Source organism: Protopterus annectens, chromosome 11.part0 (assembly GCF_019279795.1).
Source record: "Protopterus annectens isolate FY-2018-M chromosome 11.part0, PAN1.0, whole genome shotgun sequence".
NCBI classification, from domain to species: domain Eukaryota; kingdom Metazoa; phylum Chordata; order Ceratodontiformes; family Protopteridae; genus Protopterus; species Protopterus annectens.
In genome coordinates, this window is record NC_056745.1 from 237,269,606 (window position 1) to 237,288,335 (window position 18,730).

General features: G+C 34.6%; 1 protein-coding gene across 2 annotated transcripts in view; it reads left to right on the forward strand.

Moving 5' to 3' along the window:
* Positions 1 to 18,730, forward strand: part of ITPR2 (inositol 1,4,5-trisphosphate receptor type 2) — a 2,416,542-nt gene that overhangs the window by 1,388,607 nt on the left and 1,009,205 nt on the right. For both annotated transcript variants that reach the window (XM_044087657.1, XM_044087658.1), the window contains exons 29-30: positions 9,045 to 9,167; positions 9,443 to 9,643. In XM_044087657.1, coding sequence (XP_043943592.1) covers positions 9,045 to 9,167; positions 9,443 to 9,643 — 324 coding nt within the window. The remainder of the gene's footprint in view (positions 1 to 9,044; positions 9,168 to 9,442; positions 9,644 to 18,730) is intronic.

Here is an 18,730-nt window from a genome sequence, read left to right on the forward strand (position 1 = left end):
GCTCTGCTTTCACAATTCCAGTTTCTGAGCTATGCAGGTACATTGGTCACACCATTTCTGGAGACTATACTCTTCAGTTTCTTCAGTTTGCCTGTCTTACACTACCCTTATTAATTTATGCAGTATGGTTGCAGCACCTTTGCTTCTACCTTTCACCTCCTCATTCAGATTACCCTGATCTTCATCCATCCCTCTCAAGTACTTGAAGCTGTTAACCTGTTCTGGTAAATTCCTTTCTACCTCAGTTCTGTAGGTGTGATTTCCCCTTTTGCTGCCATGACCCCTTATCTTGTCTGTACACAATTTCTTGTAATTTGCCTTCAGTTTTGCATTCTGGTACCTATTTGCTGCTGATGTTCCTGTTAAGATTTTGCTTGTAGTGGCACATTGTCTGCATTCAGCTACTTTATTGATCTGTTCCTTCCATCCTGTTTCATACATTATAACAGGGGTTTGATACCTCCTTAATGCCCACTGGTGTGATTTTACCCTTTTTTACTTCTTGTGCATTGGCACTAAAATGTTCCTCTTCATTAATTTGGAATGCAACTCTCTCTCTCTTCTTCTACACTGTGATCAGTATCCCCATAAGCCATGGCATGGAAAATTTCAGGCATGACTAAGCATCTAAATGTCAGTAAAGATGCCTTACTGTACATCAACAGATAGTGTGATGTGATTCAGAGGTGTTTTTTTTCTAATCTTAGTAAAATGGAGAAAGAGCTAATTCCTGAAAGAGGAGTTTTCCAAACTTGAGTTGAACCAACATGTGAGTGAATGTACTTAGTTGAACTTATTTTAAGGTAATGGTATTTATCTGTGTGTGTGTGTGTGTTTTGTGTACGTGTGTGTCTGGGGTCTATATTAGATCAGCGAATGCTTAAAAAAGCGAACGCTGATTGATCGACCTTATATAAGCGAAAGCTTACAATCTCGAACTCAGATCAGCGATTTTTTTTCCTTGGAAAAAAAATCGCTGATCCAAAACACATACACACAGCACAAGCACACCAAACAAACAGAAATCCACACACACACACCTAAAATCTGACACCTAACCCTACACTAAACTATGCACACACCACTAACTATCCACTTACCTTAACCCAAACCCTATCCCTAAGGTCCGTCACTATCGCACACTCACCTGACCCGCTCCCTAACCTTAACTCACCTAAATCCGCCCTAACCCTCATGTCCACACAATCGCACACATACCTAACCCAAGCCCTAATCCTAACTCACCTAACCCACCCTAACACTCACATCCACACAATCGCACACTTACCTGAATCCGACCCGTAACTTTCCACCACAGCACTGAAAATACCGAAGCAACAGAAACGGACAACCAAATCCTTTCCCTAGGAAAAAAATTGAGTTTCTGTTGCTTCGATATTTCTAACTTTCACTAAAATAAGGTCGATCAATCAGCGTTCGCTTGTTTAAGCATTTGCTGATCTAATATAGACCCTGTGTGTGTGTGTGTGTGTGTGTATCTCTCTCTCTCACTCTCTCTCTCTCTGTCTATATATATATATATATATATATATATGGGTGTGTGTGTATAAATATATATATATATATATATATATATATATATATATATATATATATATATATATATGTATAAAACTAAGAAATGAACTTCATGACAATAACAACATTCAAAGAATAGTAAATCACACCAACAACTCTTGTAGTACTTTAGCACTTTCATCTTATTTATTATCAAGACTTCTTCAGAACGACATGTTTCATAATTGTGAGCACAATTTTGTGCAAGCAGATTTAGTGTGTTCCCTCTCTCCCTTACTCAACGTAAGCCTGCACATCAAATGTGCGCTTAGAAGGTATAAAGATTGAAATGTGATATGGTTTGAAGAATTGTGCAAGTGGATTTAATGTGTTTATGGATTTACAACTGTGCAAGTGAATATAATGCATTTCCTCTCTCTCTCTGACTTTTGCCCCCCCCCCCCACCCCTTACACACACACTCCCAGTCACATGGCTAGCCCCCACCAAGCCCACCAACACCCCCCGGTCTCACTTTTCACACAGCCATTCAAGGGGTGGTACCATCTGAACCAGCCCACGGGTGGTACCATTTGCACTGATCCAGACTTCTGGGGCTCTGTATTATACATATTTTCCTACCCATCAAATCCCGGCTCCACACTCCTTGTCCTGGGCGGCCCCCCAAACAGCACCCCCCTCAAGTCCACACCACATTCCTCCCACTCCCCCCTCGGATGGCATACCCACCCATTTCTCTACACACACACATGCACACACACACACACACACACACACACACACACACACACACACACACACACACACTGATACCCAAGCATAATAGGACTGTGTACCTGACTCCTCCAACTTCGTCCGTGCCCTTCTTTAGTTACCTTTGGAGGCATGGACTCATAAGTTACGCAAAGAAACTATACCTAATTTCTGGGTTGTCCCATCAGGGATGAACAAATCTGGGTGTTAATATTGGAATTATCACAGCATGACTCTCATCCTTCCCGCTCCCCCATGTTTTTTTTTGTGCTTTTGCACACGATCCCTATTAGGATGCACACGGCACCACAAGGATATTACTGTCTGACCAATTTACCTTATGTAATGTTAATGAAAATGCACACAGCACCCTGGCTGTTCACAATTTACTATTGGAAAGGAACTGTTGTTAATTTAAATGGACTGCTAGCTAGAATTAATGTATTTAAACAAAGTGAAAATGGTTGCTCACAGTTATGAAACATGTCTTTCTGAAGAAGTCTTGATAATAACTAAGAGAAAAGAGCTAAAGTACTACACGAGTTGTTGGTGTGATTTACTATTCTTTAAATGGTGTTATTGTCACGAAGTTAATTTCTTAGTTAAAAATTCATTTTTTGAGTGCGGGTAATTTTAGTTGTAAATATATATATATATATATATATATATATATATATATGTATGCATGTATATAGAGGTATGTTTTGTGTGATTGGTGGGTTAGGGATCTTTCTGTGTATTCTTACCCCTTTTCATTTGTTAGTAATATTAATGTTTCCTTTCCTTTTGTTATGTTTTTATCTCATTCCCTCTAATGGAGCTCTGGAAATCTGCACCATAACTTCCAATGGGCGGAGCTTAAGTTTTTTGATAGAATCAAATTATATCCTCACATTTTCAACAAATGTACATATCTGTCGAACTCTAGGGGTTACTAAACAATTATAAATGGCAAATTCTTCAGCACAAACAAGTTTTGTAGTGGTAGCATTTTTTAGTTTCAAGGTCTTAAAATAGATTTTATAAGCCACAGTAAATGTAGTAGCTATTAAGTTTGTAATGGTTTGTAAACAACTTACAATATCGCAGCAACCACTCAAGTTACACACTACTGTAAGCTGCACTTTGTTCATTCAGCTGAGGGCTTTCATATGAGGCTAAGCAGTTCTGTCTGTGATACTTGGTTGTCAAGATATTTAGAAATACACAGTAACCAACCTCCGTGCAGAAACGCTGACTGCCTTACAAGCCAGTCACACACTAATGCGGTAAGCACTAGCAGCCCAGCCTCTTCGGCTCAAAAGAAAGTTAAGAAACACTGACTCCACACACTAATGCGGTGAGCATTAGCAGCCCAGCCTCGTCGGCTCAAAAGAAAGTTGAGAAACACTGACTGCACACTTCCAAACGGTTATGAAGCATTCAACTGCTTCAATGTAAATTCAGCAATGCGACACTCATAGCATCCAAACGCAGAATAAAAAACAATGGCTCCCTCTCTTTTTTAAACGGAACGTTCTTTATTCACTGTGATTTAACAACAGTTAGCGCTTTCACCCTCATAAGGGCTTCCTCAGACTGTACAATAAGTTTAGGTAGGAACAGCCTTTATATAGTCTACGTACTTAACTAGATAATTTTTCCTGATTTACTTTTGAAATGGCAAAAGTTAAATATGGAATTAAGTTTTAATTATATGAAACTCCTAATAGAGTTTCATAAACCAGAAGAGGAACTTTTGAGACAAAAGGTTAATGACAGACATACAGCCATTATATCAAAATACAAAAACTGTAAAACTAATATAGGGCTGGACAGGCTAATGGACAATGTCATGCTGTATGAAAAAAGATTACTGAATCAAAAAAAGACCAAGATTGAAAGGGATGTAACGGATTTCAGAAATGGACAGGTCTTCACTTGGCCGAGGACGGCTGTGACTGATAGACATGTAATACCTTTAGTTAATGATAAAATGGATGTAATTACAACCAATGTTAGAAATGTTGATACAGTGAAAAGAAAAAATGTTGAAAGTGAGAATATTAGCACAGCATTAGATGATGTTGAAACTGTTATTGATGAAGTTGTGACAACAAACATTTTGAATGATAACAGTTCAATTGAAAGGGATAAGAATGTGAATTTGTACCCCACCATACTACACACTAAGGGGAAGAGTGATGATAATGGAGGAAGTACCAGTGTCATGGGTATGGTAAATACCATAAACACAATGAATGGCCAGATGTCAGTTTTTAGGAAGAAAATAGTCTCTATTGAGAATGGAAGAGAAAAAGATACCTCCATTAACACACGGGAGGTCCCTTTCCCCATACAAACCTACAAACTCAGAGGGAGATCACGTTCATCAAGCAGAGGGAGACAAAAAAGAAAATTAGGAGAAACAAATCAGGCGGGACCCACATTGAAAAAGATGTGGGCAACGAAGTCGAATCCTTAGTCATGAACATGTCACATAGGAAGTTAAGTCCTAGTGAGGAGCAAATTTTAAACAAAGGCTTATCATTCATACCAAGCAAGATAAGTGATAATACTGAAACTATTATAGATGTAAAAATGTTTATAAGAAATATACAGTTGAAACTAGACTTTGGATCAATAGATAAAGACAGAGTTACTAATAAATTCAAACCCCCTAGTACATATGTCCCTTTACTACATCCGGTGCTGGAAACTTTCTCCAGGTTAGTAGAAAATGATTTGCATGCTCACAGCCTACATAGAAACACAAGGAAATACAAGAATAACTTAACATGGAAGCAAAGAAAAGCATTACAAGAGTTAAAGAATGACAGCAGTATTATTATAGTACCTGCTGACAAAGGAGGACCCATAGTGATTATGGACTATGAACATTACTCCTGTAATATGAAAAATATGTTAGATAATGACGGATGTTATTTAAGAACAGACATTAATGAAGTGATTAGTAAAATATTTAGGGTCTATGATACAATTGATGATCTATTTAGAAGTAAACTCATAAAAAAAGATTTCTTTAAGTTTCTAAAAATTAGCAATCCACTTCTTCCAATTTTAAAAGGATTACCCAAAGTACATAAAGGACTTGATAATCCACCCATGAGGCCCATTGTCTCCGGACAAGGATGGCTTACCGAACCTTTCTCACTCTTTGTGGAACACCATTTAAGAACAGTAATTGAACAAAATATAAATATTTTAAAAGACAGTAAACAATTCTTATTAGACTTATATGGATATTTGTCTAAAATAGGTGAAACATTTGAGTACATATTTGTAACTTTGGACGTAAAGAGCTTGTTTACTGTGATACCGAATTCTGAAGGTGTTGAAAGTATTCAAAATTATTTAAAAAAACATACAGATATGGACCCTCAATTCATTGACCTACTAACATTATTTTTAGAAATTATATTGGAGAATAACATCTTTGTGTTTGAAGAAGAGATTTACATACAAAATGATGGCGTAGCTATGGGCACTTCTTGTGCAAATAGCTACGCCAACATAGTCATGGCAGAATGGGAGAACGAATGCTTATTCCCTCTACAAACCTTTAGACAACATGTCACATTTTATAAAAGATTCGTAGATGATCTTTTCCTGGTGTGGAAAGGTAGTGAAGATACTCTATCAGAATTTCTGATAGAAATTAATAACCTCAGTAGTTTTCTGAAATTTACCATGAATCATTCAAAAGATTATATTTCCTATTTAGATGTTAATATTATAAAACTTCACAATGGGATAGTGAACACATCTATACATAGGAAAAAATGTTATAGAAATACCCTCCTACACAGGAGGAGTATGCATCCCAAACATATTTTTGATAATATAATAAAGGGACAAATTATGAGAGCGTCCAGGCTCAATCCCACATTACCAGGATATGAAGAAGAATTAATAGGGCTTAAACAGAAGTTTATAGATAGGGAATATAAAGAAGAAGATATAGTACAAACAATAAAAGAAGTAGATGGAATGAGGGATACTAGAGCACGTCCATATTTCATGGATAGAGGAAATATAGAAGACAGTGATGACAAAAAAGAATTTAATAGCCTTCCAGTCACAATCTTCTACACTAGTGATATCAAAGATGTGAGAGACATCATTAGCAAACATTGGCACATATTAGAGCTAGAGGATGACATAGGTAGGTTAGTAGGAGGGACACCAAAATTTTGTTACAGGAACAAATCTAATATAAAAAGGACATTGTGCCACAAAGGCCATAATAATTATGTTGTACACAAAACAAATACCATTCCTTGTAAGAGCTGTAAACAATGCTCATTTATAAACACGGACACATTTTTTAAATCACCGGTCACAGGTAAAGAATATAACTTCCAAACGGGGACAAATTGTAGGTCAGAGAACGTCATATATTTGGCCCAGTGTTACTCCTGTGAAGCCTTCTATATAGGAAAGACAAATCGACAATTAAGAGAGCGCATCAGGGAACACACTTATGCGATAAGAATAGGAGATGAGAAGAATGCACTGGCCAAGCACAATAAAATAAAAGGAAATACACATACATTTAGTTTTTTTGTGATACAAACAATAAAGAGAACTATAAGAGGAGGAGATATTGAAAATTATACTCTAGAACAAGAAACTAAATGGATAATAAGGTGTAGGTCAGATCACCCCCCTGGCATAAATGATAAAATAAGCTTACAACCTTTTTTGAAAAAGAGAAGGCTGAAGCACTGAAACACCTTTTAAAATTGAAATCCCACCATTAATGAATATGACTAATGAATTGATAACATACTAGGCACCATACAATCAGTTTTTAGCAGATAGTTTTAGCAAATAGTTATTAAGGTTTTATAAATAGGTATAAACAACAATTTATTGATAAAAATCCATATGCTTGTGGAAATGTGTATATATACATATAATCATTAGGTCACATGATTTTTTATTTTCTATTTTTTATTTGTTATTTTTTCTATATGTTTTTAAAAGTCTATTTATAAATTAAAGGTAATTTTATGTGAGTTTATAATGTTGTATATACATTTTATAGAATACACCATATACAATTGCGTTCACTGTAGTATAAATTAAAGGTAAAAGCACTTTAATGAATGATTATCGCCACCTATTGATATGTGGAAGCCATATCATTTGTGAAGAATAAATGTTACTATTGGCAGATTGGTTTAGAAACTGTACAATACTAATAATGTAACAAATATATATATAAACTGTGTACGAAATACTAACTAGATCCTTTACAGATATTTGTAATAGGACGCTAGCTGTTTAACTGCTGTTCAACTGCTGATCATTCAGACCATATGTTTTTCATCTACGTAAATTACAAATTATCTAGTTAAGTACGTAGACTATATAAAGGCTGTTCCTACCTAAACTTATTGTACAGTCTGAGGAAGCCCTTATGAGGGTGAAAGCGCTAACTGTTGTTAAATCACAGTGAATAAAGAACGTTCCGTTTTTAAAAAAGAGAGGGAGCCATTGTTTTTTATTCTGCGTTTGGATGCTATGAGTGTCGCATTGCTGAATTTACATTGAAGCAGTTGAATGCTTCATAACCGTTTGGAAGTGTGCAGTCAGTGTTTCTCAACTTTCTTTTGAGCCGACGAGGCTGGGCTGCTAGTGCTTACCGCATTAGTGTGTGGAGTCAGTGTTTCTTAACTTTCTTTTGAGCCGAAGAGGCTGGGCTGCTAGTGCTTACCGCATTAGTGTGTGACTGGCTTGTAAGGCAGTCAGCGTTCCTGCACGGAGGTTGGTTACTGTGTTTTAAATTGTTCATAGCAGGAACGCGCTCTCTAGTGGAACGCTTTTCTAGATTTGACTGAGCCATATTTAGAAATACATTAAATTTATGACACAATAAATAAATATATGAACAGAAATTACTCTCTTTCCCTGCACTAGAGGGAAGTCCGATATCAATACAGTTTTATTTTTTCCCTTGGTAAGCAATACCTTGTATGTAGCGTGGTTTTGAAATTATTAATGCAGATATCACCAAGAAATCTTTGATGGTTAGAGGTATCAGTAGGATGTAACTATAGAATCGCCTATAGAATCATTTATAGAGTTAAGATAAGATGGCCTATTTTTAGGGATGATCTTTTCTGGGGTGTGTGCATAGCAGTATGTATTTTTTATTGCTGTTTTATTATTATGTTGTATGTTATTGATATCCTTTTAATTAAAATAAAATCCATGTCCATTTTAAAAAGTGGGTAGATTCTTCATTGTCCACTTAATTATCTCCTAGCATCGGTAGTTGAGATGCCCGTTTATTGTCTCATCCCCTGAATAGCATCTTAAATGTACAGCATCCTTCTTATGTTCCACTGTCGTTTCTGTCCTGGAGTTTAAATCCAGGTTCCTGGTATAGGGACAGAACCAGGAGTCTTCTGATCCAGATGCACCACTGCCTCCTGAGCCCCTGACTTTGTAAATTTGGTATGAAAATACAATTGAAGTCTGGTAGGTTTCATTTTAAATGGGCAAGCAATTTTGAAAGCTCAATAGAAATAGATTGGTATGAATAATATGAAAAAGGGTCTCTCTGAAAGTGTTTGATAAAATGTCACAGTTTGTAAATGGCGACAGTGAGAGGAATGAAACTGTAAGTAGCAAATTAATAGATACCCTATACACATAGGAGGTGAACATTATATTGAATTGTGATATTTTGGAGGTAGTGAGAGTAACAGGAGTTAACTGCATTGTATTATTATATTTTTTCAGACCGATGAAAAGATGAATGAAATTATGACGGTAGCCCATACTTTTCTCCAGAATTTCTGTGCAGGGAATCCACAAAATCAAATTCTACTCCATAAGCATTTCAATCTGTTCTTACATCCTGGTGTAAGTACTTCCTTTCTCAAGATTATAAAATCAACATCTTCTCATAAAAAATGTATTTATTTACTACCAATATATTAATATGTAATCAAATCCTGATCAGTTTGTGTTGACTGTTGGCAAGATGGCATGGTTTACAAAGGGGCAGCCTTAATCTTAGTGTCATCTTATGACCAGAATGTGTGTGTTATATTTTACAGCATTTTCATGGCACTGTAAAGAATGTCTGATTATTTCACATTGCACTGTTCTAATCGTTTGATGGTTTTGCCTTTTAGCTTCTTGAAGCTGAAACAATGAGACACATCTTCATGAACAATTATCATCTGTGCAATGAGATCAGTGATAGGGTGGTACAACATTTCGTACATTGTATAGAGACCCATGGCCGACATGTGCATTATCTCAAATTTTTGCAGACCATTGTGAAAGCGGATTCCAAGTATGTGAAGAAATGTCAAGACAAAGTTATGACTGAGGTACGCCTTTGACACTTTCCTGCATCATTTCTTTCAGTATCCTAATGTCTATCTAAGAGCTTGTTGCTACCTAAATGCATCAAAGGTTTTATACAAAAAGGAAGATCCTTACACTGAAATATGAGATTATATTTTATCTAAAGATTCAAAGCTGTGTAAGCTTAGTATAATTATATAGAAGTTACACAGTTACCTGGCCATAATTAGGGCTGTGTGTATGTGTGTACAAGTACCAACCCCAATTTTTTTCTGCAGTAATTTATTCACCCATTATAAAGTGTATTTACATGTTTGTCTGTCATTCAATGTTACTTAGGACAGAACTTAATATACATTTGAGGAATCTCAGCTGTATACGTTTTGAAGATATACACTAGTGAAAAACTGATGGCCAGAAGCCATAGAATCATTCATTGATATTGGAAAATTTGTTTTTATAATGTATGTGGAAAGGCAGGAAGTCTGTAACACATCAGAACTTGGAGGCCAGGATGGGGCACACATCTGTCTGGATCTGGCAATCTGCCATTTTGCAACTGAAAAATATTAAACATTTCAAAGGTGCCACCAAATTTACTATTTTAAAATTCACAGTTATTTCCAGGAAGAGAGTGATGTTCAAAGTCTGACAAGTATGTAAGAGAAGTGATCACTGTAGTCATTTTCTTTCTTTTTGAAAATATGTTTTACTCATCTTTAAATAAAAAGACAACAGAAGGAAAGAGAAAAAATTAGAGAAAAGGAACACATCATGCATGATAAACGTGTTGGCTTACTACAGTCCATCAAACATGTTAGCTTACTACAGTTCATGAAACATGTTAACTTACTACAGTCCATGAAACATGTTAACTTACTACAGTCCATGAAACATGTTAGCTTAATACAGTCCATGAAACATGTTAACTTACTATAGTCCATGAAACATGTTAGCTTACTACAGTCCATGAAACATGTTAACTTACTACAGTCCATCAAACATGTTAGCTTACTACAGTCCATCAAACATGTTAACTTGCTACAGTCTTTGAAACATGTTAGCTTACTACAGTCCATGAAACATGTTAGCTTACTGCAGTCCATGAAACATGTTAACTTACTACAGTCCATCAAACATGTTAGCTTACTACAGTCCATGAAATATGTTAACTTACTACAGTCCATGAAACATGTTTGCTTACTACAGTCCATGAAACATGTTAGCTTACTACAGTTCATGAAACATGTTAACTTACTACAGTCCATGAAACATGTTAGCTTACTACAGTCCATGAAACTTGTTAGCTTACTACAGTCCATGAAACATGTTAACTTACTACAGTCCATGAAACATGTTAGCTTACTACAGTCCATGAAACATGTTAACTTACTACAGTCCATGAAACATGTTAACTTACTACAGTCCATCAAACATGTTAGCTTACTACAGTCCATAAAACATGTTAACTTACTACAGTCCATGAAACATGTTAGCTTACTACAGTCCATGAAACATGTTAACTTACTACAGTCCATCAAATGTTAGCTTACTACAGTCCATGAAACATGTTAACTTGCTACAGTCCATGAAACATGTTAGCTTACTACAGTCCTTGAAACTTGTTAGCTTACTACAGTCCATGAAACATGTTAGCTTACTACAGTCCATGAAAAATGTTAGCTTACTACAGTCCATGAAATATGTTAGCTTACTACAGTCCATGAAACATTCTAGCTTACTATAGTCCATGAAACATGTTAGCTTACTACAGTCCATGAAACATGTTAACTTACTACAGTCCATCAAACATGTTAGCTTACTACAGTCCATGAAACATGTTAACTTACTATAGTCCATGAAACATGTTAACTTACTACAGTCCATCAAACATGTTAGCTTACTACAGTCCATGAAACATGTTAACTTACTATAGTCCATGAAACATGTTAGCTTACTACAGTCCATGAAACATGTTAGCTTACTACAGTCCATGAAACACGTTAACTTACTACAGTCCATCAAACATGTTAGCTTACTACAGTCCATGAAACATGTTAGCTTACTACAGTCCATGAAACATGTTAACTTACTACAGTCCATCAAACATGTTAGCTTACTACAGTCCATGAAACGTTAACTTACTGTAGTAAGCTCATGTTAGCTTACTATGAAACATGTTAACTTACTACAGTCCATGAAACATGTTAACTTACTACAGTCCATGAAACATGTTAGCTTACTACAGTCCATGAAACATGTTAGCTTACTACAGTCCATGAAACATGTTAACTTACTACAGTCCATCAAACATGTTAGCTTACTACAGTCCATGAAACGTTAACTTACTACAGTCCATGAAATATGTTTAGAAATTTGTGATAAAGTATATGAGTTTATCACATTTTTAACTTTAGATTTTTTAAGTTAACATATGTTATACTGGAATAACAGTGTAACTGTAACATCTAGTTAGTAATATCAAACAGTATTATTAGACATTTTAAATTCATATAGTAGCACATCTACAAAAAATCTTTCCCAGATAAGTTAATCATCTTCTCTAAATTAAAAACTTTCTTATAAAATATGGCAATCAGAAATTGTAAGCAGCACATTTACCATATTTAATAATATATATTTTTGGCTAATGTGAATGTATTCCAAAGCTATCTTATCTACAAGACTAGAATGCTTCTTGGAAAATAAACAGCAAAAAGTTTGATACAGTTTAACATGATTTTACTTTCTTAAACTTTGTTACAAAATAATTGATAAAATATCACCCAAATTAAGTAATATTTAATAAAGCATCTCCAACTTTATTTCAGAGCTTTCCAGTTTTTGGTTAAACTTTTAACAAGTTGGTTAATACTTAACCTTTTGTCACAGAAGGAATCTGAAATGATATATATGAATTGCCTGTATGATATTTATAAATTGTAGAAATGTAGTGTTTAGTATAGTTACCTTGCAGGAATTTTAATTAGGTTTAGCTAAAGCAGGCGTCTCACAAAGAGCAACAACATGTATTTATGGAGTAAGTGTCCCTCTGACAACTATTTTAACGTTCCCTGATTTTGTAGAATGTTCATGATTTTCCTTAATACTTATAGTCTACTCATCATAAAATTTGTAATTTTTAAGAAAATCATCAATGATTGTACTCACTAAATAAAGGCAGATATTGGAGTTTTGAACCTCATATTCTTAAAAACAAAACAAGTTGCTAAGGAAAACCTACAGTTATAGCAACTTTCTAAGCATGCAAGAACAATATTTAAAATGTGACCCTGATTTTTGGCCATTTGCCCTCCTTTGTTTTTTGGTTTGTCCTTGATTCTTGAACTAATAACTATGCCAACTGCTTAGGTCCACAAAGCTAAGATGAAAATGTTATAGTACTTTGTTATTCAAGTACAGTATGACAACATTTGGGATTTCTGTTCTTAAACCATACATATGTATGCAATTTTAGGCTGTGGCCGTGTCTTTATATTTTTACTAGATGAGTCTGACTACATACTACAGATCTATATTCTTCAAAAAATTTTATCACCTAAGAGTGCAGAAGTAACAGTATCTTAAAATTATTAAATGCTTTGCATCTTAAGCTTTTCTGTTAATTTAAAGTGCAATTCTGCTGTTTCTAGACATCTTTATTTTACAATTCTTTTCATTTCTACTTACAATCCTGATGTTAGAGTTGCATGTATTTTGCAAAAAAAAATCATGAAAATTATATATTTTTTATATATCTCTTACCTTCACTCTCTATTAAGTTTTTCTCTATGACTACACATACAAGCATGTCATACTGGGTATTCAAAATAACTTTTTTAGAAGAACAGCTACTTTCCTACATTATCTTTTGAAGACTGCCTTATGATAAATGCTAATTTTCAATGTAAAGGCTTCCACCTGCAAAACATAATTGGCAACTAACAACAAAGCTACCAAATCGCTTGACGTCAGAAAAGCACAAAACACTTTGTCATAAGCTTTCATCCACTTTAATGATCGTGAACTTCATCAGAATGATCATCTAATTAATTTGAAGTGTTTTTTACAATTAATGTAGTCCCTACAAAATTTATATTTATTTTTATACAAGGGACAAAAATTTTTTTAAAAGTTTATTAATGTATATATACATACATATATATATACATATTCATGTATATTAATACATACATAGATATGGTTTATGTTTTATGTATTAACTTTTTACTGTTGTCATTTTAAAAGTTAATTGAATTGTAACGTGACTATGCAACAAGTGATAAAAAGAAGTTGGAAGGGGTAGGTGATCATTCTGATGAAGTTCACGATCATTAAAGTGGATGAAAGCTTATGACAAAGTGTTTTGTGCTTTTCTGACGTCAAGTGATTTGGTAGCGTTGTTTTTTGTCTTTGGACGACTTTGCTGTGGTTATCTAGTTCATAATTGGCAACTAGTATTTCTAGGATATAACACTCTCATGTTGCTACAGGTAACATGGAAATACAGTAATTTATATAACTATTTAGGTGAGCTTTGTGGGTTAAGTTTTTATGATGATATGGCATGGGATTTCCTCTTCAAGAAATAATCACCATGCTGTACTCTTCAATAAAAATTAAATGCAAAATTTGCATACTTTTTGCATTAAAACAATATAAATCAGTGCTGTAAATAGTAAGAAGATTATGCAGGTTTACATACGTTTGTGCGAATGACATTCTATCGGCTACAATCTGCTGGAAATCAGAATGTCGAACTCACAAACATCTGTGAACCAGATAGTTGACTCCACTTATGTGAATGCACTACTGCATTTGCATAAGTGTAAGTCAACTATCTGCACAGAGATCGCAGTACAGTGGGGAGTGGAAATTCATCCACATCCCCACTGTAGTGCAATCTCGGAGTTAGAATATATAAGTGGGGGGGGTGCAGGGAGGCTTGCCTCCTGCAAAAATGTTATTTGTCATATAGGAGTCTGATTTACATCAGCTCCTATATGGCTTTCACATGGTGGTTTTGACAACAATGTCGAGTCAAATTCATCGAGCATTTGGTTCGACATTGTCAACGTTATTTTTTTTTTACTTCGGTATTACTATTCGTTTATTTGAATAGAAAACAATAGTAAACTGATTATGCATATCCCAAGAGCACATGATTTGTACTTGCCTTTGAAAGTGCAGCTGTACACATTTAATAAACACTACAAAATGTCATTCAAACACTTCTCATAAATGTTTAATATTTGTGCCCCTAAGGACAATGTAAGATGTCCATACTTTTGTCATTTTGATGAGCATTATTGATGCATTGCAGCATTGTCTGACTTCAGATATTCAACACTACAGAAAATAATTAAATTCCTTTGATATTCATCCATCATTCAACAGCAATATTTCCCATTCTTCCACTGAACATAATAGGAGCTGAAAGGTGTGACTGAATTTGAAAGGGACTGAAATCAAAGTTTCCAATCTTAGCAAGGGAAAAAATGAAACCTGATTGGTTGGGGAACAATTTCATATTTTCATCTTGAAGGAAGAAAGCGCATGGCACTTTGATAATAAATTATGGAAGGGCAACTATTCCTGTTACAGGAAAAATATATACATAATCAATTCCAGGGTAATCTAGAGAAGAACTTGAGTGAGACCCAAAACAATTGGGCCTTTTAGTGTTATAGTAGTCAGAATCACTGTCTTATATCTCCAAGATGCAGAATTCAAGAATGGGTCACTTTGACTGTATAACTTTAATGTGTATATGTGCCCTACAAACATGCATTTGAAGAGATGTAGCCTTCACTTAATCATGCAGTTAGGTGTGATAAAAGTATTCTAACACAGTGTTCTAACACAAAAGGGCTTTCACATGTTTTCTTATTTACATCGATATACTTTAGTCAACACACTAGAAACTATTTTAAGTATATATGTATATGTATAGGGGCACAGGAAACTAACATCTGGCAACAGGATGACTGGGAATATTCTTGGGCTAGGCTTCTGTTGCCTCTAGGGCCATTAGCCTAGTACTCACCTGTGAACCTATTACTGCCTTATAACTGCCTTATAAAAACAGAATGGTGTGGGGCCAAATGAATTCTGTTATGAATATATTTAGCAAATGATTCATACCTAAATTTAAAAGACTACTTTTCCTTTAAGAAATGGTACATTCTTGAATCAATTGAAAGCCATAAGCACAGCCTTTAATAGCCCTCAGATAATATAAGCAAACTTTTTTAACAATTCCAGCTTAGTCTCTTGAAGCACTGATATTTTAATGTTAATAGCAAAATAATAAACATTGTGTAATTCATGGTGGGTCATTATAATGTTTCTTAACAGTATGAAGCATTTTCCAATAATTAGACTGATAATGAACTAGTTTACTGCTTTGAACAATAAGATGCACTTCATGGACCAGATTCCAAAAGATGTGCTTTCAGAATAAGTCACTTACTTCGAGACTTGCTCGCCAAGTAAATGACTTACTCTGATCACAAATCTTTTGGAATCTGGCCCTCTGTTATAAGCCTTGTTTACAGGTAGGCCTTACACCAAAGTAAGTCTCTTATAATGAGAACAAGTCATTCAAAATCAGGGCAGACTTGCACTGGAGTAAGTCACTTAAACTGAGAACAAGTCATTTGGAATCAGGCCCTATGTGACTTTCAAGGCACCTGAAAGTAGACAGCAAGTCATAGAAAAGTGCATAAACCTGAGCAGCCAAGAAATACAATTCGTTACTCATAAAATATGATTTTTGTCCTTAATAGTTCTATTCTTGGGTGGTAAGTATCCAGCAGAAGTTAGAAAGAGTATCCTGCCATTTAGTTATTTTACTTTTTTTATTTTGGAACTGACATAGATGTACATAAAGGATATAATAATTCAGTTATAATAGACATGTTAGTAATGGACACTTTATGGTCATGAGGTTACCATCTGTTACTCCAAGACTGTAAATGTTGCTCGAGTTTTTCATAGGTCAGGACTGTAATTTGTATAATAATTTCACTGTTAAAATAAGTAGCAACTCCAATGTATCTTGCATAATATGTTGGTCATATAGCATGAAAAGGTTTCCTTACAGGATTTCATGAACATTTAATGCATAAGACCTTAGTTTGATATTAATTTCGCAATCTGAAAGTTTTTCAAAAATAAATTATGGCTATGACATCTAAAAATATAAATGATGAAGGTTTTGGTATATAGAACATAAGATCATCTTTGGTTAAATATAAAGTGTTAAAAGGTGTGTAAAAACTCCATAAATTTCCAAGCAGTGGTAGTTATGTTGCATAGCTAATAAAAATGTTAGAGAAGCAACAGATAGGCTTGGCGAGTTATATATCAAAATGAAAAAATGTTTAGTTATCCATTAGCCTAATATAATAGCACTATACTAGTTACTATGTACTTGTTAAACTGTTACAGTATAAATCATTTGTAAAAGAGAGAGTCATGTTTGTTTTATTTTTTTTTGTTTTTTTTTTAAATTTTTTTTATTGATTTTTAGTCATAACATAACAAATCAAATCCTACAACATGACTAAAAGATATGTACAGACAAAAATTCCTCTACATACAATAACTATATACAAATATACAAAGCCCATCTATGTAGAACCCCCAGGTCGGAGGATCTAGTGCTGTGTGATTACGTTAATATATTTTCGTATACCAGTTTCCAAGCTTCCCTCTGTGATGGATTTAGCCTCATGGAATACCACAAGTATTTATGAGCAGAAAAATGCTTCCCAACTATCTGTTTGAGTCCTTCCCATGATAGGGTTGATCTATCTTTCCAATTTAGGGTGATATAGTATTTTATCATCATAAAGGCTGTTATTAGGAAATAAGTGTTCTTAATGTCCATGTCTACCGGGGGTATGTGAAGAAGGGCAAATTGCCATGAAAGGGTAGATTTTTCATAACCCATTTTTTCTAATTTGACTCTGAGGGCGCACCAAAGTCTGTAAGTGCATTTGCAACTCCAAAAGATGTGGATAATATCTGCTTCCGTCCTAGGGCAGAATTGACAAAAGGGTGGGACTTCCTTGTACATCTTGTTTATTAAAGCAGGGGTGTAATATGCGTTATTTACAATCATAAGTTGGGTATATCTGAATTTTAACAGAGGAATAGCTTTGGAAAATTTTTGAGTGGCTTGGGCAATGGAATTGGAGGAAATCGAGGGGTCTTGTTTTAGCCAAAAATCAGAGTGGATAGCCTCTTTCGTGCATCTAATTGCTGAGATTAATTTGTAGGAGTGAGATACCATTTTCTTTTTACGAGTTAGCAGATTCCATAGTACCTTACACAACTCTATTTGAGGATCGGGAATATCTGTATCTCTCCAGAATTTGTTGCAAATGTCCATTAGTTGTCTAATCATAGTGGTGTACTTGATGTTTGTTTTGTTTTTAATAGCCGTTAATTAATGTCCAGGAAGGTTTACTAAAGACCTCCTTACATCTACAGTAGGAAGTGTTCAGTGACTTTTTTTTATTCACTTTATCAGTAATGTGATAAATTCCTAGATTTCCTTTGCTGTAAAAGTAGGTTCATTGAGTTGTAATACCGATTGTAATGTTTAATGTTTAGACCATAAGACATATAAAGTGTATCTTATACATTTGGAATGGAGGTCTTTTTGTGCTTTTAAAATCATAGTTATTAGGAAACATGATAATGCAGGAGTTTAAATGAAGCTATTTAAATGAAGTTTGCATACATGGTTAGGCTGTGAAGGATGAAATCTATAAAGATGAGAAGGCAAGCCATTAGTTCTTCTTTCTATCCTCTTCTGGACTAAGTGAAAGGGCGTAATATTCAATTTCCTGTGAAATAAATAGGACTAATAAGATGTTATACTGATTTTAATTAATAAAACTGAAAGACATATTCAGTAAATAAATCTATTAATACTTATTAATATTGTGTAAGATAATACTGTAGCGCTGTGACTTGTTTGCAAGGGCTTAACTGATGAAAAGAGGGAACACCTAAACTGTTTTCTTTCTAGAGTGTATTGCCCCCTGAGCTTCCATGTAGGGGGCTTCACCCACTACAGCTTCCATAGCTGTGCATAA